The sequence below is a fragment of the Centruroides sculpturatus genome, unplaced genomic scaffold, assembly GCF_000671375.1.
Source record: "Centruroides sculpturatus isolate CEXI.00-Female unplaced genomic scaffold, Cexi_2.0 scaffold144, whole genome shotgun sequence".
In the NCBI taxonomy this organism is placed as follows: Eukaryota; Metazoa; Arthropoda; class Arachnida; order Scorpiones; family Buthidae; genus Centruroides; species Centruroides sculpturatus.
In genome coordinates this window covers 702,968-729,002 of record NW_019384315.1, presented here as the reverse complement: position 1 = coordinate 729,002, position 26,035 = coordinate 702,968, and the positions used below count along the sequence as shown (strand labels likewise).

At 27.9% G+C, this 26,035-nt stretch overlaps 1 protein-coding gene across 1 annotated transcript in view; it reads left to right on the top strand.

Moving 5' to 3' along the window:
* LOC111623105 (triple functional domain protein-like) overlaps nucleotides 1–26,035 on the top strand; it is a 304,942-nt gene that overhangs the window by 197,845 nt on the left and 81,062 nt on the right. Inside the window, exons 37-38 of the mRNA XM_023365589.1 lie at nucleotides 7,474–7,564; nucleotides 21,803–21,956. Of these exons, the coding sequence (XP_023221357.1) occupies nucleotides 7,474–7,564; nucleotides 21,803–21,956 (245 nt within the window). The remainder of the gene's footprint in view (nucleotides 1–7,473; nucleotides 7,565–21,802; nucleotides 21,957–26,035) is intronic.

The following is a 26,035-nucleotide window of genomic DNA, read 5'->3' as shown; positions in this document are numbered from 1 at the left end:
CTAAGAAAGCTGTAGCTAGTGGTTCCTGAATAAGAAGAACCTAATTCTATCAAATAATTAAAATGTTGGAATTTAAAATCCTTTTTGTGCATTTCACTAAATATTTGGATCTAAGTCATTACATTGATTTGTTGTCTTCATCCCATTTCTCCAAGTGTTGGTTATGTTTTTATTAGCACCCATATACTGAATAATGAAATTTTATGTGTTTCTGTTTGTATAATATGATGATTAAATTTATCAAAATTATTCTGTATTTCTTACCATCCATGCATAGTCTTCAGAAATATTTATTATAAATTATGACCCTTATCACTGACAAAATGAACATTTTCTAACAAATCATGAGTTTGGAATACAATATAAAAATGTTTTTAATATACAAACCAGCTAAGTTTTTTGATTTTTTTTCAAAAAAAAGGGACAAAAGTGAAAATTTTATTAAAACAGTTGGACAGCCAGGAAAGAGTAAATAATGGTACTGTCCTGCATGGTAATGGTAGGTATGATCAGCTTATACATATCACAAGTATTTTCAATAATTATCATTTTATCACATTATCTTGGGCCAAAGAAACAAAAACAGAATAACAACAATTCAAATTTAACTGCAGCAGACATATGCAGACATTAGCTGCACAGTAGTGATTAACATTAAAATACAACATATAATAATAATAATACAATTAAAATAAACAATAGTGTATAAATAAAATGAATACTTGTTGAATGAAATAGGAGTATAAAATATATGGATAAATACTAAATACAAAATGAAAAGATTGCACAACTTTACAATTATTGGTGCTTCTAATTTAATCTATTTCAAAGATATAATAAGCATTGTCCAATGCTGTTGAAGAGTCACCATCAAAGAATTACTAGATTGTTAATTAAAATGTTAGCAGTATCCCAAACAAATGTTAGACCGGAATTGCTACAAGATTGTAATAATTATGTGTTATTCCAGTTAGGTTCAAAAGTTCCACGTAAGATTTTCCTACTTTGTTGGTTGCTTTGTGTGTGTAGTATCTCTTTGATTGTGGCTCCTAAATAAGACTTATATCCATTACTAGAGTTAATAAACATACTGACTTTTTATAAACTCCAGATCTTTCCATTAATGTGTGTACTATTTGTTAGTATTCCCATTAGATAATGTTGGGGACATATAGCTAAAATGTAATTTTTTTTCTAAATATATTAATATTTACTACTATCAAGAATATGTGTAAGTTTCTGGACAAAATTTTCTTATTAAGAAAGACAGTACAAATATAAACATCTTAAAGCCAGATAGTTATATTAAAGCCAAGCGTTCATCAGATTAAATCGCACTGTCAGGCCAAATTACATAGTATTTAATTATTAATAGTAGTAGTAATATAGCCCAATTTAATCTGGCAATTGTTTGGCTTTAAGAAAGTCTATTTTTCAAGTAAGGCTATAACATTAATTATTTTAAAAACATTTTTACTATATTGGTTATTAGATCAGATTTTAAATTATTAAAAAGATAAATACAGTCGATCCCCCTATAAGATCATTGATTTTTCCGTTTTATCTGAATTATATGTTGTACGAGTCACTTAGATTTTACAAATATGTGAGCCGTTCACAGCCCGGCACACGTATTTGTAAAATCTAAGTGAATCGTACAACATGTAATTCAGATAAAACGGAAAAATCAATGATCTTATAGGGGGATCGACTGTATGTAAATATTAAAGCTATTCTCATAGTTTAGCATAATCAAAAGGATCACTAAATAATATCATTCTTATAGGACTAATTTTTATATTAAATTTATTATGTATTAAAATTATTCTCACTAATAATACATACATCTTTTTTAAGAAATATAAATTAAATTGAACAGTAAAAGCTTGCTTGCTTTTAGAATTAAAAAAAAACATGATGATCTATATAGCAGTATAGATTCTTTTAAAGAGTGCTTTTTTATGAAAGTTTAAATTTTGGTCTTAAGTACAAAATATCTTATATTTTAACAGCAAGATAACTTTGAAAGAGAGATTCATCTAATCAGAATTTTAAATGATTAAGTGTTGGACTTTAAAGTATTTATTGCCTTAAATTTGTGAAAAGATGAATTGCATTTGCTGATATGTCAATTCAGTAGTCATAAGATTTTTCATAAAATTATTTTTCACCTTTCTTATTTCAAATGCTTTGTCATCTGCAGAAAATAATTAGTAATTAATTTTTTTTTACATTAAAACTATAATGTATGTAGGCTTTTTATTTTTTTGTCTGGAAACAGACACGACATTTTATCAAAATTAAAATGAAATTTATAATTAATGAATATTATTGTTTCATATTGTGTGTGTGTTTTGAAAGTGAATTACCCAAAGGGAATGACTTTCCAGAATTATGACAAAGCAGTTTTACTTAACTTATTATTTATTATATTTCTAATATGATAGTTTGTTTTAATTATAACTCTTTGATATAAATTTTCATTTAAGAAGATAATGAAATTAAGTGTAATTCTACTTGCAAAATTATTGAATAGTACTGTATCTAAACTTTAAAAAAAAAAAACTGATCCAGGAGAGAGGTTCTCATTATGTTGTGTTAAATTTTAAAAAAGGTTATAATTCGCTTGATGTATGTCTGTTAATTCCCGTATGTGAGTTTGTTTTGTACATTGTATTTGGTATTAATGTTGTTCATGAAAAATTTATTATGTTCTCTTATTTACTTAATTTATTAATTACCTATTATTCAGTTTATTGATCTTGTTATAATTAATAGCTCTATTGCTTGTTAATTGTTTCCAACTCTACGCAAAATATATAAATTTAGTTTTAAAAAATTGCTATATAGATGAATACCAAATAGTAAACACTTTTTATAGAGAAAGTTCTAAGAAAAATTACATGAAACATGAACTACATAATGACTGAATTCAAGAGTTTTGTAATTGTATTTTTAAATTATGTATAACTTATAGATTATCTATATTTAGAATAGTTTTGAAATGTTCTTATTTTTAATTATAAATGTTTTTATAATTAAAAAATGGTAAATTAATATTTTTAGATTTAAAAAAGGTTATTTAGATTGTTCTTTTGTTTCAATTTGAATTATTCATATTATATTTCTGAAGATGAATAATAAGATTACGAAAAATGGTTCTTTTTTAGAAGTTAATAATTTTAAATATACTTTTAGTGATGTGTCTGAATAAAGTTTTTCATTTTATGTATATAAAATTTTCCATATTTATTAGCATCTATCTCAACATTTTTTTTTTGCTTGTAAATCATGATTAATTTATGATTTATTTAAATAAAAGTTAGTGTTTGAATCTTATGAATAAGTTTCAAGATATGAGAAAAAGAAATGTATAAAATTTAAGTTTTTATGTTTGTAGAACAAACTAGATGTTAAGAACTATTTTTTAGTTTGACTTCAAAGCTGTTTTTGATGTATTTTGATTTTTGGGATTTCAACCAATATTACATTCATTTCAATATACATTTTCATTCAAGGAATGTATTAGTAGTTACTTATGATAGATAAGATAATGTTTTTGTTTTTTTGAAGTGAAAATATAAGAAGATAATACATCTGTTTCTGTGGTCAATTACTTGAGTTTTATGTCAAAAAAGAAGTTTGTGTCCTTTTTATAAGAATTAATTTGAACTTTAAAAACTATTTAAATAGAAATCTTAGAAGATAGTAAAATCCAATATGAATAAACAGTAAAATTAATTAAGATGATATTGACTATAAACAATTGGTCCTAACCACTCATCTGTTTGACCTTGATAGTTGACATGGCTGATTGGGTGGGCTTTTGTTGCTGCTCACTGACACTTTAATTTTTCTATTTACGTGCATAGGCTTAATTTTTTTCTTTGAATGCTCCTGTATTATAGAGCCTTATATTATTTGAGGCACCAATAAATCCATAGAAATTAATAAAACACTTACACTACAGAAAATTATTCTTCACTACACACAATAATTTACCTGTTTAAAAATTTTTTTCACATTATTAATGCTCTTTCAAATAACTGCATAAGAGCACAGAACTCAAAAATTAGTTTTTTTGTTTTAGGTGATTGAGTAAATAAGGAAAACATTACAGAATAGTTTCATTGCTTAATTAAAATGAAGAAATTTTCTATAATCTTGTTAAAATTTTGAAATCTTAAGAATTTTTTTTATTCCAGACAATTATTACTTATGCTTATATCTAAATGAATTATATGTTTCTCAACTGAATGAATCATAGTACCATATTTAAATAAACATAAAACTCAAACTTCTTGTTAAGGAAGATCTAGTTTGATATGCAGGAGAGATTTGGATGTAGTAAACCAAAAATGTTTCTAATAAGTCCTTAGTTTTTGCTTTCTTGGCAGTTTGAGTTTTATTTTTATTTGGATTATATGTTTTTCTATGTAATTAAAAATTTCATTCATATATTTAATATATTAGTCATTTATATAGACTTTAAAAATGGTTTTCCTTAGAAATTTTAAGAGTAAGGTTTGTTTCTCTTTATTAGTGATCAAAACATTCTTGATATTGCAATGAATAGAAATTTTCTGAATTCATAAACTGGCATTATTTCCCAATGAATAATAATATATTTAAAACTATTCATTCCACAATACTTTTGTTTTACTCTTGATTACTCTTGTGTAGCCTGTAATAAGAGTAATGAAAAGTAAAACCAAAGTATCATGAAGTAATTAAGATAAATTAATTTCAAAAACTGCTCTCTTAATTAATTATACTTTGGAAATTAAAAATGATAAGAACTTAATGAATAGATAAGAATAAATTATAATTTGCTTAATAAGAATATAAATTTGTTTAATATTTTTATTAGCAAAAAGAAATTTTTATAATAATAACTAATTCTCTATAACTGAAGGGTTGACCAAATAACAAAATTTTTTGAAAAATAGTATATTTTTTAAAATTTATTTTAGAGAGATGTTTCATTTTTTATTTAAGTTATTTAGATTTATTTATTATTTGAATTGACATTTTTAATATGTATTGGATCTCAAAAAAAGAAAAAAAAATGACAGATTTGTAAAATTGGAAGGCTAGACTTTAAAAATGATGATACATGCCCATCTAAATAAGTTATATTCAGTATTACTGCATAATCATTGCAGTCTGAGAACCTCTTAACAACTTGTCAGCTTTTGCTGAAAAGTTGCTAAGAAGTTCCCAGACTGCAATAATTATGCAGAAATACTGGCTCTCCACTTAGTGTGATTGCATCACTATCATCTGATGATTCATAGAATAATGCAGTTGCTGCTCTACATGCCTATACACTTAACACAAAATGGATAGAGATTTGCAATGAATTATGGAAAGTTTTTAAATGGTAGCAAGACTTTCAACTTACATTAGTTTTATATTTTTCAGTTTGTTTTGTATTTAATTGTTTTAACATTTGCCTGCCACTATTTAAAAACAGTTCACTGTTAAATTTACACAACACTGACTTTTTTAAATTTACACAACACTGATTTTTTTAAATTTACACAACACTGATCTAGCATAATTCAAAAAAATGCATAGACACCATCAGACAGTCTTGGGCTCAGGAGTAATTCCATGGTAGGCATCCTAACAATGTCAACCAGGATAATGTTGACAGAACTGCATCAAACTGCTGGCTGACTCATGGATACCTCTTTCAAGAGAAAAGAATTTATGATTGTCTTATAAGACCAGGTCATCAATATAATAAACTACAGAAAGCACATTTTAAGACAAAATGTTCAAAGACAACACTTGTAGGAAGTGCCACATTATGCATGAGACTACACAACACATCATGTCTGATTACAAACTATTAACACAAACTGACTATTTACATTGATATCAAACAGCAAATATATCAAATACTTGCATACAAACATCAACTTCTACACACTCAGGAATTGTTCTACAGATACTATTCAGATCATAGAAAACAACACAAAATATACTAAGACTGTGTCATAATCACAAATAAAACATCACATTCATTGACAAACAAAACAAAATCATATACATCATAAATATATAGACAAAAACACAACATACAAAATACACACACTGAAAAAAATTAGCAAATACTCTGAATGAGGTATTTTTTGAGTAAGTTCTTTCTTCACAGATGCTGTATACATTGTGCCAATAATCCTTTCTTACAATACATTACACAAAAGTCTTGAAATATTAGGACTTAACAATAGTACATACATCACACTATAGAAATCTGCCATATTAAACACATGTTAACATAGGAAATTCTTAAATGCAGATACATATACAAAAAGTGCATAAACAAAACATTTGTTTTCTGTAGTCATGCCTTGATTTTGGGGCAGTATGACACTATGTACTGGTATAAATGTCAGGAAGGAAACACTCCATCATCAACATAACAATAGTTTAGAGAAATTGAAAAAAAGTAATATCAGATATAATAATCAGTAGTATCTGATTTTTTCAGATAGGGCTCAACATTTCTGTTTTTATAATGTCACTTTTCTTATGCAGCCAATAGGCATGCTCTAGTCTATTTTTAAACTACAGAACTGCAAAGGTCAAACTATTGAATTGTGTGTCAAAAAATCAAATGATTTAAGTATGCTTTGTAAACAGATTCCAGAGATTGAAGAATGAAAGTATTTTTGTATAGGTTTTATATTTAAATTGTGAAACATTTGAAGATTAGAATCTTTTAAATTCTTATCTGTGAAGGAAAGATCAGAATGAAGCACATTAATGCTGGTGATTTATTGAATATAACATATGAATAAAACAAATATAATTAATATTTAAAGAAAAAAATCAAACCTTGAACATTTTTTTTATTTTACTTGTTAAATATTTACTAAATTAAAAATTGTAAAATGTCAGCTGTGATTTATCCATTATAAATTAATAAAGACAATAATGAAATGTAATTACAATAGAAGTTTGTTAATTCAGAATGACTAATAATCCAGCACCTTCTGAAAAATAGCCAATAATCTAGCATGCTAGTATTTCTCAAATCATAATTTGTTTGACATTGTGCTAAAGACCTGGGTAGAAATCAAGCAAAGATTGGGATGTAGCCCTTCAATTTGCTACATGTTGCGAAGTTGACTATGGAATTGAGAACTATATGATCGAGTAAAATGACTCATTTTGTTATAGCACCTTATTTGTGTTGGGTCAAATGCTTCCACTGGTGCTTTTCTGTGCCTAGTGTGTGTTTATGCCACAGTCATCAAGTAATGTTTCTATGCTATGCAGTTGCTTATAACTTACTGAACTTTACCGGATATTTTTGTATTTTCACAATTTGGTACCTCCCTAGTTTTATAGGTGCCGGATTAATAAACTTTTACTATACTTTTTGTTTATTTTGAATAAAAAGTATATTTTTTAAATATTGAAATAGAAAAACTTAAGTCTTTTTGTTTTTCTTTACAGATTCAGTTTTATCATGTGATGTGAGTCCCAGTAATTCATATCCTCCTCTTCTTCCTTCATTACCAGTAACAAAAAGACGAGGGACTTTTCGGTAAGTTTATTGTATTAACATTTTCTATTTTTAGTCTTCATATAATGATGAAAACTATAAATAAGTAATGTAGGGTTTACTTGTACTTAATATTTTATTGAAAGATATGAACATGATGGAAAAATTTATTTTGTCAATTCAGCATCATCATAGTTATATATATATATATAGTAAAAAGCTGCTTTGGCAACCACATGCATTCAATGGGCACCTGTCTGAATGGGCAAAAATTTCTGGCATGGAATAGTTCATACATAGTCTTCATATAAGTTACCCATATTAAACGAGCACTTGTATAACACGACCACAGGCATTGATTTTTGGTCAGAAACAACATATAACAATTGTAATAAGCAACTACTTCTGCAAAAATATCTGGTCTAAACTATTGTTTGAACCACCTCAGGCACTTCTCCCACTCTTGAAATTAGGTGCAGATGATAAATGAATTAGTCCAGCTACAAAGGAAATTCTTTTCAGTTTGTTCGAAAATGTCTGAAAAACAAAAGAAATGCAAAGTACTGTCATTAGAAGATCATGTTAAAGTTATTAGAGAAAGTAAAAATGTGAAAATGGTTTATCACAACAGCAATTATCAGCAAAGTTTAACTGTGGGAAAACTCAATTTATTGTACTGTAGACCTACAGTATTTTTCTTAGTGGTATAAAATATTGTACACAATACAATTAATTGGCTGATCTCATCATTTGATAAAATTTATTTTATTTATTATTGTTTTTTTTTTAAGCTCATATATATGTGTGATAAATAGTTTTTGTATCAACCTACCTTATTTCTGCGATATTTTTAGAAAAATAGTAGCAAGTAATTTTCACACACAAAATATTCAAAAAACAATAAATGCATTAATACAAAACTCAGTTTTACAGGCAACCTTCCTTTTTCGATTCCACGATTGTCATTGATGTAATGAAATCATATTATGAGAAGAATTAATAAAATCATTTTATTATTAATTAATAATTTTTCTTATTGTACTTAAGAAAATATTAAATGTTTTTAAAGTTAAAATAAGATTAATCTAATGAAAACCAAAACCTAAGTGGTGAAGAGATATGACGAGATTCTATATCGATGATGTAATACGTGTAACTGAAGAGCGAACAAAGAGAACCAAGTTAAATTAATTAGATCGGAAAAAAGAAAGTGTGCATTATAATTGAGAAAATTGAATACTGTATTAATCTTTAAAATATTGGTATTAAATCTGTCTTATAAAATCACAATGATTCCTGTTAATCCAGTTATCCAATAAGAATAAAATACAGTATCAATATAGCTCTATCGTTGAAAAAATTCACTTATTTTTGCTCACCTTGAGTTTTGCTTAGTAGAAATGGCTAAAAAGTGCACAAAATAAATGCAGAAACATGGTACTATTGGTACTACAGCACCATCTGTTTGGGAGAACCACCTGTCTAAACAACCACTTTTTGAAAGGAACCGTGTGTGGTCGCCATAGATAGGTTTTACTGTGTATATATATTTTCTTATAAAATTTAATGTGATGATGTGGATCTGATGATGGTGATGAACTTTGAACAGTATCTGTTTTATTCATATTATTTATTTATTTAAAAATCATAGATTGCCAAATAAAATTTATTTAATATATATGTATATATTAAATAATGAGACTCATGACAGCACAATTACTGTGATATAGTGTCGTCATCATTTAGTAATCAACAAGAATGATTAGTCATGATTGGAAATGAGGTTAATAACTTTCTGTTGTCAACTTCTGTCAGTTCATTTTTATTTAACTTACAATAATACAAAAATGTAATTTAATTGTTATATTTTACTCATAGTAAAAAAGCTGAAGCTTTGTATGAATAAAAAAAATCAATCAATAATAGAGATGTTATTGGTCCAATACTGATACATTGGCATATTGGAATGTTACTGATGTATCTGTTTTACAAACTGATACTCCAATCTTTCTTTTTTCAATAAGCATCTTTCACATTGTCTTGTCATAACAGGCATTTGAACAAGGCAGTGTACAGTACATACCATGCTATAAATTGTTTATCTACATTTCTCCTAATTTCACTTCTCCAACTCTTGCTATGTCATATTTCACTTAACAGTNGATTACTCTTGTGTAGCCTGTAATAAGAGTAATGAAAAGTAAAACCAAAGTATCATGAAGTAATTAAGATAAATTAATTTCAAAAACTGCTCTCTTAATTAATTATACTTTGGAAATTAAAAATGATAAGAACTTAATGAATAGATAAGAATAAATTATAATTTGCTAATACATACATCTTTTTTAAGAAATATAAATTAAATTGAACAGTAAAAGCTTGCTTGCTTTTAGAATAAAAAAAAAAACACGATGATCTATATAGCAGTATAGATTCTTTTAAAGAGTGCTTTTTTATGAAAGTTTAAATTTTGGTCTTAAGTACAAAATATCTTATATTTTAACAGCAAGATAACTTTGAAAGAGAGATTCATCTAATCAGAATTTTAAATGATTAAGTGTTGGACTTTAAAGTATTTATTGCCTTAAATTTGTGAAAAGATGAATTGCATTTGCTGATATGTCAATTCAGTAGTCATAAGATTTTTCATAAAATTATTTTTCACCTTTCTTATTTCAAATGCTTTGTCATCTGCAGAAAATAATTAGTAATTAATTTTTTTTTACATTAAAACTATAATGTATGTAGGCTTTTTATTTTTTTGTCTGGAAACAGACACGACATTTTATCAAAATTAAAATGAAATTTATAATTAATGAATATTATTGTTTCATATTGTGTGTGTGTTTTGAAAGTGAATTACCCAAAGGGAATGACTTTCCAGAATTATGACAAAGCAGTTTTACTTAACTTATTATTTATTATATTTCTAATATAATAGTTTGTTTTAATTATAACTCTTTGATATAAATTTTCATTTAAGAAGATAATGAAATTAAGTGTAATTCTACTTGCAAAATTATTGAATAGTACTGTATCTAAACTTTAAAAAAAAAAAACTGATCCAGGAGAGAGGTTCTCATTATGTTGTGTTAAATTTTAAAAAAGGTTATAATTCGCTTGATGTATGTCTGTTAATTCCCGTATGTGAGTTTGTTTTGTACATTGTATTTGGTATTAATGTTGTTCATGAAAAATTTATTATGTTCTCTTATTTACTTAATTTATTAATTACCTATTATTCAGTTTATTGATCTTGTTATAATTAATAGCTCTATTGCTTGTTAATTGTTTCCAACTCTACGCATAATATATAAATTTAGTTTTCAAAAATTGCTATATAGATGAATACCAAATAGTAAACACTTTTTATAGAGAAAGTTCTAAGAAAAATTACATGAAACATGAACTACATAATGACTGAATTCAAGAGTTTTGTAATTGTATTTTTAAATTATGTATAACTTATAGATTATCTATATTTAGAATAGTTTTGAAATGTTCTTATTTTTAATTATAAATGTTTTTATAATTAAAAAATGGTAAATTAATATTTTTAGATTTAAAAAAGGTTATTTAGATTGTTCTTTTGTTTCAATTTGAATTATTCATATTATATTTCTGAAGATGAATAATAAGATTACGAAAAATGGTTCTTTTTTAGAAGTTAATAATTTTAAATATACTTTTAGTGATGTGTCTGAATAAAGTTTTTCATTTTATGTATATAAAATTTTCCATATTTATTAGCATCTATCTCAACATTTTTTTTTTGCTTGTAAATCATGATTAATTTATGATTTATTTAAATAAAAGTTAGTGTTTGAATCTTATGAATAAGTTTCAAGATATGAGAAAAAGAAATGTATAAAATTTAAGTTTTTATGTTTGTAGAACAAACTAGATGTTAAGAACTATTTTTTAGTTTGACTTCAAAGCTGTTTTTGATGTATTTTGATTTTTGGGATTTCAACCAATATTACATTCATTTCAATATACATTTTCATTCAAGGAATGTATTAGTAGTTACTTATGATAGATAAGATAATGTTTTTGTTTTTTTGAAGTGAAAATATAAGAAGATAATACATCTGTTTCTGTGGTCAATTACTTGAGTTTTATGTCAAAAAAGAAGTTTGTGTCCTTTTTATAAGAATTAATTTGAACTTTAAAAACTATTTAAATAGAAATCTTAGAAGATAGTAAAATCCAATATGAATAAACAGTAAAATTAATTAAGATGATATTGACTATAAACAATTGGTCCTAACCACTCATCTGTTTGACCTTGATAGTTGACATGGCTGATTGGGTGGGCTTTAGTTGCTGCTCACTGACACTTTAATTTTTCTATTTACGTGCATAGGCTTAATTTTTTTCTTTGAATGCTCCTGTATTATAGAGCCTTATATTATTTGAGGCACCAATAAATCCATAGAAATTAATAAAACACTTACACTACAGAAAATTATTCTTCACTACACACAATAATTTACCTGTTTAAAAATTTTTTTCACATTATTAATGCTCTTTCAAATAACTGCATAAGAGCACAGAACTCAAAAATTAGTTTTTTTGTTTTAGGTGATTGAGTAAATAAGGAAAACATTACAGAATAGTTTCATTGCTTAATTAAAATGAAGAAATTTTCTATAATCTTGTTAAAATTTTGAAATCTTAAGAATTTTTTTTATTCCAGACAATTATTACTTATGCTTATATCTAAATGAATTATATGTTTCTCAACTGAATGAATCATAGTACCATATTTAAATAAACATAAAACTCAAACTTCTTGTTAAGGAAGATCTAGTTTGATATGCAGGAGAGATTTGGATGTAGTAAACCAAAAATGTTTCTAATAAGTCCTTAGTTTTTGCTTTCTTGGCAGTTTGAGTTTTATTTTTATTTGGATTATATGTTTTTCTATGTAATTAAAAATTTCATTCATATATTTAATATATTAGTCATTTATATAGACTTTAAAAATGGTTTTCCTTAGAAATTTTAAGAGTAAGGTTTGTTTCTCTTTATTAGTGATCAAAACATTCTTGATATTGCAATGAATAGAAATTTTCTGAATTCATAAACTGGCATTATTTCCCAATGAATAATAATATATTTAAAACTATTCATTCCACAATACTTTTGTTTTACTCTTGATTACTCTTGTGTAGCCTGTAATAAGAGTAATGAAAAGTAAAACCAAAGTATCATGAAGTAATTAAGATAAATTAATTTCAAAAACTGCTCTCTTAATTAATTATACTTTGGAAATTAAAAATGATAAGAACTTAATGAATAGATAAGAATAAATTATAATTTGCTTAATAAGAATATAAATTTGTTTAATATTTTTATTAGCAAAAAGAAATTTTTATAATAATAACTAATTCTCTATAACTGAAGGGTTGACCAAATAACAAAATTTTTTGAAAAATAGTATATTTTTTAAAATTTATTTTAGAGAGATGTTTCATTTTTTATTTAAGTTATTTAGATTTATTTATTATTTGAATTGACATTTTTAATATGTATTGGATCTCAAAAAAAGAAAAAAAAATGACAGATTTGTAAAATTGGAAGGCTAGACTTTAAAAATGATGATACATGCCCATCTAAATAAGTTATATTCAGTATTACTGCATAATCATTGCAGTCTGAGAACCTCTTAGCAACTTGTCAGCTTTTGCTGAAAAGTTGCTAAGAAGTTCCCAGACTGCAATAATTATGCAGAAATACTGGCTCTCCACTTAGTGTGATTGCATCACTATCATCTGATGATTCATAGAATAATGCAGTTGCTGCTCTACATGCCTATACACTTAACACAAAATGGATAGAGATTTGCAATGAATTATGGAAAGTTTTTAAATGGTAGCAAGACTTTCAACTTACATTAGTTTTATATTTTTCAGTTTGTTTTGTATTTAATTGTTTTAACATTTACCTGCCACTATTTAAAAACAGTTCACTGTTAAATTTACACAACACTGACTTTTTTAAATTTACACAACACTGATTTTTTTAAATTTACACAACACTGATTTTTTTAAATTTACACAACACTGATCTAGCATAATTCAAAAAAATGCATAGACACCATCAGACAGTCTTGGGCTCAGGAGTAATTCCATGGTAGGCATCCTAACAATGTCAACCAGGATAATGTTGACAGAACTGCATCAAACTGCTGGCTGACTCATGGATACCTCTTTCAAGAGAAAATAATTTATGATTGTCTTATAAGACCAGGTCATCAATATAATAAACTACAGAAAGCACATTTTAAGACAAAATGTTCAAAGACAACACTTGTAGGAAGTGCCACATTATGCATGAGACTACACAACACATCATGTCTGATTACAAACTATTAACACAAACTGACTATTTACATTGATATCAAACAGCAAATATATCAAATACTTGCATACAAACATCAACTTCTACACACTCAGGAATTGTTCTACAGATACTATTCAGATCATAGAAAACAACACAAAATATACTAAGACTGTGTCATAATCACAAATAAAACATCACATTCATTGACAAACAAAACAAAATCATATACATCATAAATATATAGACAAAAACACAACATACAAAATACACACACTGAAAAAAATTAGCAAATACTCTGAATGAGGTATTTTTTGAGTAAGTTCTTTCTTCACAGATGCTGTATACATTGTGCCAATAATCCTTTCTTACAATACATTACACAAAAGTCTTGAAATATTAGGACTTAACAATAGTACATACATCACACTATAGAAATCTGCCATATTAAACACATGTTAACATAGGAAATTCTTAAATGCAGATACATATACAAAAAGTGCATAAACAAAACATTTGTTTTCTGTAGTCATGCCTTGATTTTGGGGCAGTATGACACTATGTACTGGTATAAATGTCAGGAAGGAAACACTCCATCATCAACATAACAATAGTTTAGAGAAATTGAAAAAAAGTAATATCAGATATAATAATCAGTAGTATCTGATTTTTTCAGATAGGGCTCAACATTTCTGTTTTTATAATGTCACTTTTCTTATGCAGCCAATAGGCATGCTCTAGTCTATTTTTAAACTACAGAACTGCAAAGGTCAAACTATTGAATTGTGTGTCAAAAAATCAAATGATTTAAGTATGCTTTGTAAACAGATTCCAGAGATTGAAGAATGAAAGTATTTTTGTATAGGTTTTATATTTAAATTGTGAAACATTTGAAGATTAGAATCTTTTAAATTCTTATCTGTGAAGGAAAGATCAGAATGAAGCACATTAATGCTGGTGATTTATTGAATATAACATATGAATAAAACAAATATAATTAATATTTAAAGAAAAAAATCAAACCTTGAACATTTTTTTTATTTTACTTGTTAAATATTTACTAAATTAAAAATTGTAAAATGTCAGCTGTGATTTATCCATTATAAATTAATAAAGACAATAATGAAATGTAATTACAATAGAAGTTTGTTAATTCAGAATGACTAATAATCCAGCACCTTCTGAAAAATAGCCAATAATCTAGCATGCTAGTATTTCTCAAATCATAATTTGTTTGACATTGTGCTAAAGACCTGGGTAGAAATCAAGCAAAGATTGGGATGTAGCCCTTCAATTTGCTACATGTTGCGAAGTTGACTATGGAATTGAGAACTATATGATCGAGTAAAATGACTCATTTTGTTATAGCACCTTATTTGTGTTGGGTCAAATGCTTCCACTGGTGCTTTTCTGTGCCTAGTGTGTGTTTATGCCACAGTCATCAAGTAATGTTTCTATGCTATGCAGTTGCTTATAACTTACTGAACTTTACCGGATATTTTTGTATTTTCACAATTTGGTACCTCCCTAGTTTTATAGGTGCCGGATTAATAAACTTTTACTATACTTTTTGTTTATTTTGAATAAAAAGTATATTTTTTAAATATTGAAATAGAAAAACTTAAGTCTTTTTGTTTTTCTTTACAGATTCAGTTTTATCATGTGATGTGAGTCCCAGTAATTCATATCCTCCTCTTCTTCCTTCATTACCAGTAACAAAAAGACGAGGGACTTTTCGGTAAGTTTATTGTATTAACATTTTCTATTTTTAGTCTTCATATAATGATGAAAACTATAAATAAGTAATGTAGGATTTACTTGTACTTATTATTTTATTGAAAGATATGAACATGATGGCAAAATTTATTTTTCAATTCAGCATCATCATAGTTATATATATATATAGTAAAAAGCTGCTTTGGCAACCACATGCATTCAATGGGCACCTGTCTGAATGGGCAAAAATTTCTGGCATGGAATAGTTCATACATAGTCTTCATATAAGTTACCCATATTAAACGACCACTTGTATAACACGACCACAGGCATTGATTTTTGGTCAGAAACAACATATAACAATTGTAATAAGCAACTACTTCTGCAAAAATATCTGGTCTAAACTATTGTTTGAACCACCTCAGGCACTTCTCCCACTCTTGAAATTAGGTGCAGATGATAAATGAATTAGTCCAGCTACAAAGGAAATTCTTTTCAGTTTGTTCGAAAATGTCTGAAAAACAAAAGAAATGCAAAGTACTGTCATTAGAAGATCATGTTAAAGTTATTAGAGAAAGTAAAAATGTGAAAATGGTTTATCACAACAGCAATTATCAGCAAAGTTTAACTGTGGGAAAACTCAATTTATTGTACTGTAGACCTACAGTATTTTTCTTAGTGGTATAAAATATTGTACACAATACAATTAATTGGCTGATCTCATCATTTGATAAAATTTATTTTATTTATTATTATTTTTTTTTTAAGCTCATATATATGTGTGATAAATAGTTTTTGTATCAACCTACCTTATTTCTGCGATATTTTTAGAAAAATAGTAGCAAGTAATTTTCACACACAAAATATTCAAAAAACAATAAATGCATTAATACAAAACTCAGTTTTACAGGCAACCTTCCTTTTTCGATTCCACGATTGTCATTGATGTAATGAAATCATATTATGAGAAGAATTAATAAAATCATTTTATTATTAATTAATAATTTTTCTTATTGTACTTAAGAAAATATTAAATGTTTTTAAAGTTAAAATAAGATTAATCTAATGAAAACCAAAACCTAAGTGGTGAAGAGATATGACGAGATTCTATATCGATGATGTAATACGTGTAACTGAAGAGCGAACAAAGAGAACCAAGTTAAATTAATTAGATCGGAAAAAAGAAAGTGTGCATTATAATTGAGAAAATTGAATACTGTATTAATCTTTAAAATATTGGTATTAAATCTGTCTTATAAAATCACAATGATTCCTGTTAATCCAGTTATCCAATAAGAATAAAATACAGTATCAATATAGCTCTATCGTTGAAAAAATTCACTTATTTTTGCTCACCTTGAGTTTTGCTTAGTAGAAATGGCTAAAAAGTGCACAAAATAAATGCAGAAACATGGTACTATTGGTACTACAGCACCATCTGTTTGGGAGAACCACCTGTCTAAACAACCACTTTTTGAAAGGAACCGTGTGTGGTCGCCATAGATAGGTTTTACTGTGTATATATATTTTCTTATAAAATTTAATGTGATGATGTGGATCTGATGATGGTGATGAACTTTGAACAGTATCTGTTTTATTCATATTATTTATTTATTTAAAAATCATAGATTGCCAAATAAAATTTATTTAATATATATGTATATATTAAATAATGAGACTCATGACAGCACAATTACTGTGATATAGTGTCGTCATCATTTAGTAATCAACAAGAATGATTAGTCATGATTGGAAATGAGGTTAATAACTTTCTGTTGTCAACTTCTGTCAGTTCATTTTTATTTAACTTACAATAATACAAAAATGTAATTTAATTGTTATATTTTACTCATAGTAAAAAAGCTGAAGCTTTGTATGAATAAAAAAAATCAATCAATAATAGAGATGTTATTGGTCCAATACTGATACATTGGCATATTGGAATGTTACTGATGTATCTGTTTTACAAACTGATACTCCAATCTTTCTTTTTTCAATAAGCATCTTTCACATTGTCTTGTCATAACAGGCATTTGAACAAGGCAGTGTACAGTACATACCATGCTATAAATTGTTTATCTACATTTCTCCTAATTTCACTTCTCCAACTCTTGCTATGTCATATTTCACTTAACAGTGGTAGTAAAAATATTAACTAATAATTAATAGAAGAATTATATAAAATTTTAGTATTTTCCACTAGGAAAAACTATTCATTATGAAATTTTACTTGTTTATATATTTTACTGGTAAATCCGATCCATAAATTTATTTAAACATTCTAATTACAGTACTATTAATATTTAGATACACCATTAATTTACCATAGTCTACTATAAACCATGATATGCAAAGTAGTATACTGTGAAATTTTAAAGAATGATTTAAATTTTAATATTTTACTAAATACTCATATATGCAAGGGTCGCACTGCATAGGACCAAAATCACCACTTGGCAATATTTTTATTAAGGTGGCAATAAAAATATAATACTGGCGATAAAATCCTAGTTTTCTTGTTTTGACATTCAGCGTGAAATTGAATCACAAATAAGGAAAAAGAGTAAAATGTCGAGCTTCCATACAATGGGAGTCCTGTGCACATGGGCAGATCTACATAGGGACTAATAGTACTTAAGCCCTGGGCCACTAAGTGTCAAGGGCCCACAAAAATTAAATTATCATCATAAATATTTAATACTTTTTCATTAACAATGAGCACTTATCATATAGTAAAAAATAGGTAATATTGCCGCAGCTTGCTCTTCTCATCGTGTCGTTCATGAGGTAGAGGTTAGCACAGGCATGGCCAACATATGGCCCATCTAATGAATTATGTGGCCCACGATTAATCTTTAAATATTAGCTACTCAAGTCCAAATAGCACAATGAAAAATTCTGACGCCTAAAAAAAAAAGGTCAACAACTCACTGTGAGTATAGGGTTAACCCTCCATATTACAAGTCTCTTAAGTACAGTGTAGAATGTTGATAAATCATGATAATGTGAAAAATGTATCTGTAATCTCTATCTACAATTTAGTCTCTATGGCATGACACCACAATGAGATCTCGCACCACCTCAAAATCTTCCTAGGGCAGCCTCTGGTTCGACCTGTGAAAAAAGTTTTTTTTCCAATTCAGCCTGGGAGCAAAAAATGTTGGCCACTCCTGGGTTAGCGTCTTCGCCTATCGAGCAAAGGTCTCCGGTTCAAATCTCATTGATGCAGGTTTTTTTTTTTCGGTACATTCTCCTGGTCTGAGAACATATATAAATACTAACAAATTACCGTGTTTCTACCGTGTCTCTATAATATATAACAGCAAGCTCTCAGGATGAGAGCGGTTCTTGTTCTTATACTGCAAGCTGCAGGAGTTGTACATTGTCTGAGTGAATACATACCTTTGTGTTCCTAACAACTGGTTGACATTTGTTTCCACGACAATATTAATAATATAATAATAATGATAATGTATAGTATTACAGTGGGTAATTGATTAACAAACATAATCCATTCCAAGACTGTTCGTTAACCGATTATCGATTTACCATAGGTTTTTATGGGAATTTGATTAATTCGTTCTGGAGACTCCAAAAAAATAAAAATTATGTACTTGTTTACTACATTTATTTATACGTAATAGTAAAAATACATATATATGCAGTCTTGCATTTTTATTAGTCATGTGTTTTCTGTTTGTGGGGGTTAAAGAATCTGTCCAATGTCGATTGCTTTTCTCTTTTCTTCAAGATTTTTTGGAAGTAATTAATAGTATTGTAATTGTATCCCAACCCCATTATGTAACCTTATTCTGGTTTGGATGCCACTTGGATGATTATTGTTCTGACATCCTCCCACTTCTTCAAAAGATCTTTAGTAGTAGATGTCGACATTGGTCCTCTTTCGTCGTCTTCTTTTTCGAAAGAAAACACATCTAGCTGAGTTTCTTGGTATTCTTCATTTGAGAATTCTTGGAGTTCTTCTTTTGTCAGATCAGTTTCAGGTTTCATTATGAACTCTAAAATGTTCTTTATTTCTCAGATGTGATTTTCATTACTCTGTTAGCAGCTTGAGACTTCTTGATATATCTTTCATAGCTAAGATTGTGCCTACTGCAGACCTATTCAAGCCATACTGTCTAGAAACATCAGACATTTTGTGCCCACTTTCTACCTTGGCTATTATCTCTTACTTGGTTTCTATGGTGAGCACAGTTCTTAACACTCCTCTTTTTAGGCTCCATAATATTATCAGTTTCTTTTTTAAATATTAATAAAAAGTTCAGAAAAGCACTTACAAAAATTTAGAGAACAGAAATCAATTAGCCCACAAAAAATTTTTTAAATGCAAGGCCCGGATGAAATGCAAAATTTGGGTATTAAAACGTTAACGAATATCTGATGGGACAGTTAAACTTTCACCTTTTGTAAATAAACCCCGACACAAAACTTAACAAGTGCCCATCTGACAGTCTCGCGAATACTATAAAAAATTATTTGCTAGAAAGGTAAACAAAAAGCTGGAATTACAAGGGAAAGTTTCAAAATTCGGAGGAATATTATACTATCTAATCGGTATCGGGTTGAGTGTCGATGTTGACATCTCCCGCGCTCCAAAAGATTTCAAATTGTTACCCAAAGACAAGGGAAAATCAATCAGTATTCGTTATTTTCCGTCGCTGCTTTTTATGTTTGTTCAGTAAAGTGTTCGTTGTCCGATCATAAAAATCTTTCGCGAAAGTGTTTGTTATCCAATTTGTTCACTATCCGAATTGTTCATTAACCAATCACCCACTGTATTTGTTTTATTGCAATCAATGTAACATAGTTGGTCAGTAATTAATCAATGTAAATATTTCTTTATATCTTATATAAAAAAACGTAATAAATAAAGTTTGTCATTCAACACCATTTCATAAATAAATATATTTCAACTCTGATTTTGATGTTATTAAAAATGAATTTTAAACCCCAATTTAGATTCTTAATCTAACAAAAAATGAGGCCCCATTGGACTTAAATAAACCCTAGGCCCCGAAAAACCTAGATCCGCCCCTGCGTACACCACACATTTAGCAATTTCATGATGTCACACGGCAAGTTTGGGAAGTAATGCAGAAAGTGACATCAAGAACTGAAGGCAGTTTTGTGCAATGCTGCCCAGTGTTTCCAGATTGGGATTTTTTTTATCTGCTGAAAGAAATTTTGGGATGACTTTTTTCGCTTTACATCTTTTTTCAATAGACTGAAACAAAAATTTTGACATGACAGAACCTGTGAAATACTGTTTAAACATTATGATCAAATGTGTTGTTCAGAATTATTCATTAAAAAAATTATTCAAAAATGATTCCTATTGCTAGCAAGGGGAGGGCCAGACATTCAGGTCTCTGATTTGAATGGAACTTGGTGAGCATGTAGCCTTAAACACAAATAGCTCATCGTCCAAATAATAGCACCCACTTCTCAAGTGTTTCTAAAAATTGGGCCTCTGAAAATTTAGTGTTTAGCTTTTAAGTCTTTGGAAGTTCCATATCCAAGAGTGGCAATAGCCAAGTGAATAAAAAGACTTCCGAAGACTTATAAGCTAAACACTAAATTTTCAGAGGCCCAATTTTTGGAAACACTTGAGAAGTGGGCCCTATTATTTGAACAAGGAGCTATTTGTGTTTAAGGCTACATTCTCATTATGTTTCGTTTGAATTGGAGACCAAAATGTCTGGCCCTCTCCTTGTAAGTGACAGTTTAACATGTTGCTTTTGCTTTCTAGATTCCAAACTGATAAGGCTACCAGCACCTGCATTAATTAGTAAGTAAAACTGGTGGCAAAAAAATTTAAAACTGGCAAAATGGTGGCGATATTGTTAAATTTTTCGGGGTGACCCAACTGTGTGTATTAATTTTAGGATTTTATACAATTATTTTGTGAACATTTTTATTTTGTATATAGATTTTTTAAAAAACTAATAATTTGAAAATATTATAGCAGGTTTTAATGCTAGCATACCTTTTTTCTTCTATTCTTCTATTAATCATTCTAGCTGTCATTTGTTTTCCATGATTTAATGAAGAGTGAAGATGTGACTTGGATAAGATTCAGGGAAGTGAAATTTGAAAAAATAGACTCTAACCTTATAATCTTAGCTCATGTTAGACAACATTCTCAACACATGATTTCTCATCAACCATCATATGATATAAGGTTGTTGTTGCTTTTAGTTTAGGTTTGATGGAATGTGGCAACATTACATATGGACCATCTGTCAAGGGGGGTGCTCTCAGGGAAACTTTCTTTGGGAAATTTGACCCTGCTAAGGACGTTAGACATGTGAAGAAAATCCAAAAAATTCCACTTGGTCAGTATGTTGATAAGGCAAGAATCTGTGACTAGGGACAACTTGGTATTACAAAAGTATCAATACCAGCTACTATTGGGCATTACATATCAAAACTGAAAATCTTGCCAGCTGTCACTGTTCAGTCTGTGGTTTGATTTTCAAACAATATGTGTAATTGAAATATTAATATAAATAACTTGCTTTATTCTAGTTAGTTATTATTAAATTTTTAAAACTGATTTCTAATATAAACTAAATATTACTGATACAATAATTGATTTGAGATTTTAATATATTTTCCAAGTTTTTCAAATAATTGACAAATCTACTATATAAAGCTGAAAAAATGGGCACTGTATTTTCTTTCTGTCACTGTATGCCAAAAATGGCCGCTAGGAGTGCCTCTAGCTATTATTTAAATTAACAATATAAATTATTTTATATTTTTACAATATAATACTCAGTATATTATTACAGTAGAATGTCAATTATCCAAATGTCGATCAACCAAAACGTCAATTAACCGAAATCTTTCAAGTCGGACTGTGTCAGGATATGTGTCATGCTGAATCGGACATTTTTGATTATAGATTAACTTCTAAAGTATAATTTTTTTTGTTTTCATATTTTTCAATATATTTGTTTTGAAATAATTTTTAACCATACAATAGCCACGATTATTATTATAAAAAATTTTTGTTATGCTTAAAATTGACAAAAATTCAACGCAAAGTGACACACAATAGAGAAAAATCATAATGTGGGATATATTAATATAGTATTATTGGGATATACTAATTACATGGGATATATTATATTAATAATGTATTTTTTCGTACATAATCGGTTATCCGAAAAATCGATTTTCCGAACAACCCCAGTCCCCAATTAATTTGGATAATTGACGTTCTACTTTATTTTTATTTGTATTTTAGTATGCCCCGATGCCTGTATTGGGTATTGCAACTTTTTTATAAATAACTAGCAGATAAGCCCGGCGTTGCTTGGGCAAAAAGTAACGATAGCGAAGATTAAGATTATTACATTACAGCCAATCTTACCCATTTTCACAGAATGCAAGAATTAGGTTCCTCTGTTTCCAGACTAATTAGAAAATTTTTAGATGGGTCTAAAATTATGTTCAATTTAATGCCAAAAAACCTCATTTGCGCCTGTAAATCTTGCACGTTGCTTTCTCTTAACACTTCCATTGTTGAAGCCTTAATCCTGTCCCTTTCCCCGCGGGGGGAATTTCAAAAAATCCCGTGTTAGTGTGCGTTCTCGTGACATACCCTAACTGTGTACCAAAATTCAAGTTTCAACTCCTGACCGTGCTGAAATGCTCATGATGAAATGCTCCTGATGAAATGCTCGTATACACATGTGCCATCTATCATAAATGTACTATGCCAGAAACCTTTGCGGAAGTATATTAAACAACTTTTTCCAAAGTTTCGTGGCAATTGGATAAATGGTGTAGTAAATCATGAAGGATAGACAGACATACATTCATTTTTATATATATAGTAAAGAAGATAATCTGAACTCTAAGCATACTGTATATAGATTCTGAAAATGAAATTTGATGTAATAAATTTATTGATTTTTGGTCATTATATACTACATAAGTTTAATTTAACCAAAAAATAGTGTAAGATTTTTGATTTCAATTTTGAAAAAACTGATTTTAAAATTCAATTTCAATTAGATTACCTGTCTACGAAAAATGTAACAATACCAGATCCAATATCCAATGAAAAGTATCTATATCATATCACACCAAAAGTATTGATTACAAAAAGTACTCAGTATTGAAGGAAAGTATACAGTATTTGTATGCAAGGTCCTGTGCCTATCAGTGTTCAGTGCCAACTTGATAATGGTTGCTACTTTGTTGGAGACTAGGTGCATTTTTAGCAATGAACAGGCAATATGTAAACAGTTGCCAAATCTGAAATAAATTAGTAGAAATTGTGATATTTCAAGGCAGTTGGTGATTTTTGCAACAGTTTTTTCAATCTAGTGATTTTTTTTTTCTATTTATAACAGTTAGATAAATGTATTCAAGGTTTGTTTGATGTTTTTTCCTAAAAACAAGGCTGGAGTTGAGCATTGGCAAACTATAATAGGCAATTGCCTGGGTTCAGATCTTACAACAGCCTGTAAATCAATATACAGTATAAACTTTTATTTCTTTATACTTGAGTTTAAGTGGCTAGATAGCAAATATTCTTTAAACCAATGAGCTTTCAGGTTTTTTTTATTACCAACATCTGTAGAGTACAGATGGAAGCAAGTATCAGTATTGGATAAGATCAGATCTTATCATAAAATTTAGTATCATATTGTCTTTAATCGATGTCTATATTTTTTCTTATCAACAAAGTCTATTATTTGCAAATTTTAATTTTATATGCTGCATCAGTGTTGTTAGTGGATTATTATAGCCTGTCAACATATTAGAAGAATTTCATTCTTGGATTATTCCTGTTTCTTTTGCTTTATTTCTTTTGTTTACAGGATATGTTTATTTCATTTTATTTGTGTGATCATTTTTGAATATTTTTGAACTTACACATTCATTATATGATATCTTAACATTTGGATGGTAAAATTTGAATTTGTATTCTAGAATATTATCATCCAAACTACCGTTGTGGCATTCCATTATACATATTCTACTTGAAGGTCATTAAAAATGTCTGAAAACATTGTTATTAAATTTTTGCTGTTTCTTCAAAGTTATTCGAGTGTGTTTACAGGATAATATAGGAGAAGAAAATTGGCTGTTTAGGTGCTGCAACTGATGTTCAAACTATTTCACAATATTGAGTCAGAATAATTATTGGAAATTGATTTACTTTCATAGAAATTTTCATTGGAAAATCTTATCTCATCTTGAGAAGCTAAGTATTCTCCTTAGCCAAGTTATTCTAAAACTTTATTATGTTTTGATATAATAATAATAGTAATAATCTTGATATGTCTGAGATGTATAAAGGAGGACTGAAGTCGATGTGGAAAATAGATGAATTTTATCCTTTCACTGATAACTTGTGATTTTTAAAGTGAAGTATTATATTAAAGAGGGAAAAACTTGTTTTCTATGTTTGATGTCTTTCTTAGTATCAAATGATATATTATTCAAAATTTGGAAGATTGAACAATTTCCAAATGTTTTGATGATAAATAGAACCCTCAGTAAAATTGGGAGCACTGTTGTTCTTTTTGATAATCATTAAACTAAAAATGATTCATAATGAATGAACTATCAAAATGGACTTACAGGCAGAAAAAGCTGAACAGAATTATCTTAATATATAATTTCCTTAATAAGAACTTGTACTTTGAAATAGTACATAGGCTTAATATTTGAAATAGTAAGGAGCTCTTCTATCAGTGGAGTTGAAGGTTTCAGAGAAATTATGAAGATTAGGATTATTGAAAATTATTTATTTCCAAATCCTTCAGTTAATCTTCTGAAACAATAAATTTGCCTATTATGCTTTTGTTTTAAAAGTCAGCTTTACTAGATTTAAGTACTGTAGAATGTCATTGAAATGTTGGATTCTGTTTAACAAAATTCTATTATAAACTTTAATAACAACAAATAAATAAGGATTTCCATATGAATAGTAACTTTTAATTTTTATATTGTTGGCAAGATAAGTAAAACTTAGAACTATCTGAACTAGTTTTGACATCCATATTTGACCTCATTTGAGAGCAACAGATATTAGTTTTAATTAATTTATTTATTTTCAAACATCATATAATACTCTTTTTAAAGAATTCTTGGAAACTTTTAACAAGCAGTTAGACCTGGCATTGCCAGGTTAAAAGTAAGTACACTTTTAAGATGGTTTCCCATTGGTAATATTGATGCACAAGAACTGTCTAAATAGTTCTATATTTTTGTAAAATTAAAACACAAATATTATAAAAAGCAACTATCCTGAATAAACAGTCACATTACATTAATTAAATTATCAACAACTGTGAGGATTTTTTAGTCAGAGCTTATCAAACCAATGATGGGCACAAACGCTCAGGGATCAAAGTGAAAACAATTTAATAAACACAAAAAATTACTACATAAGTGTGAAAACCCAAA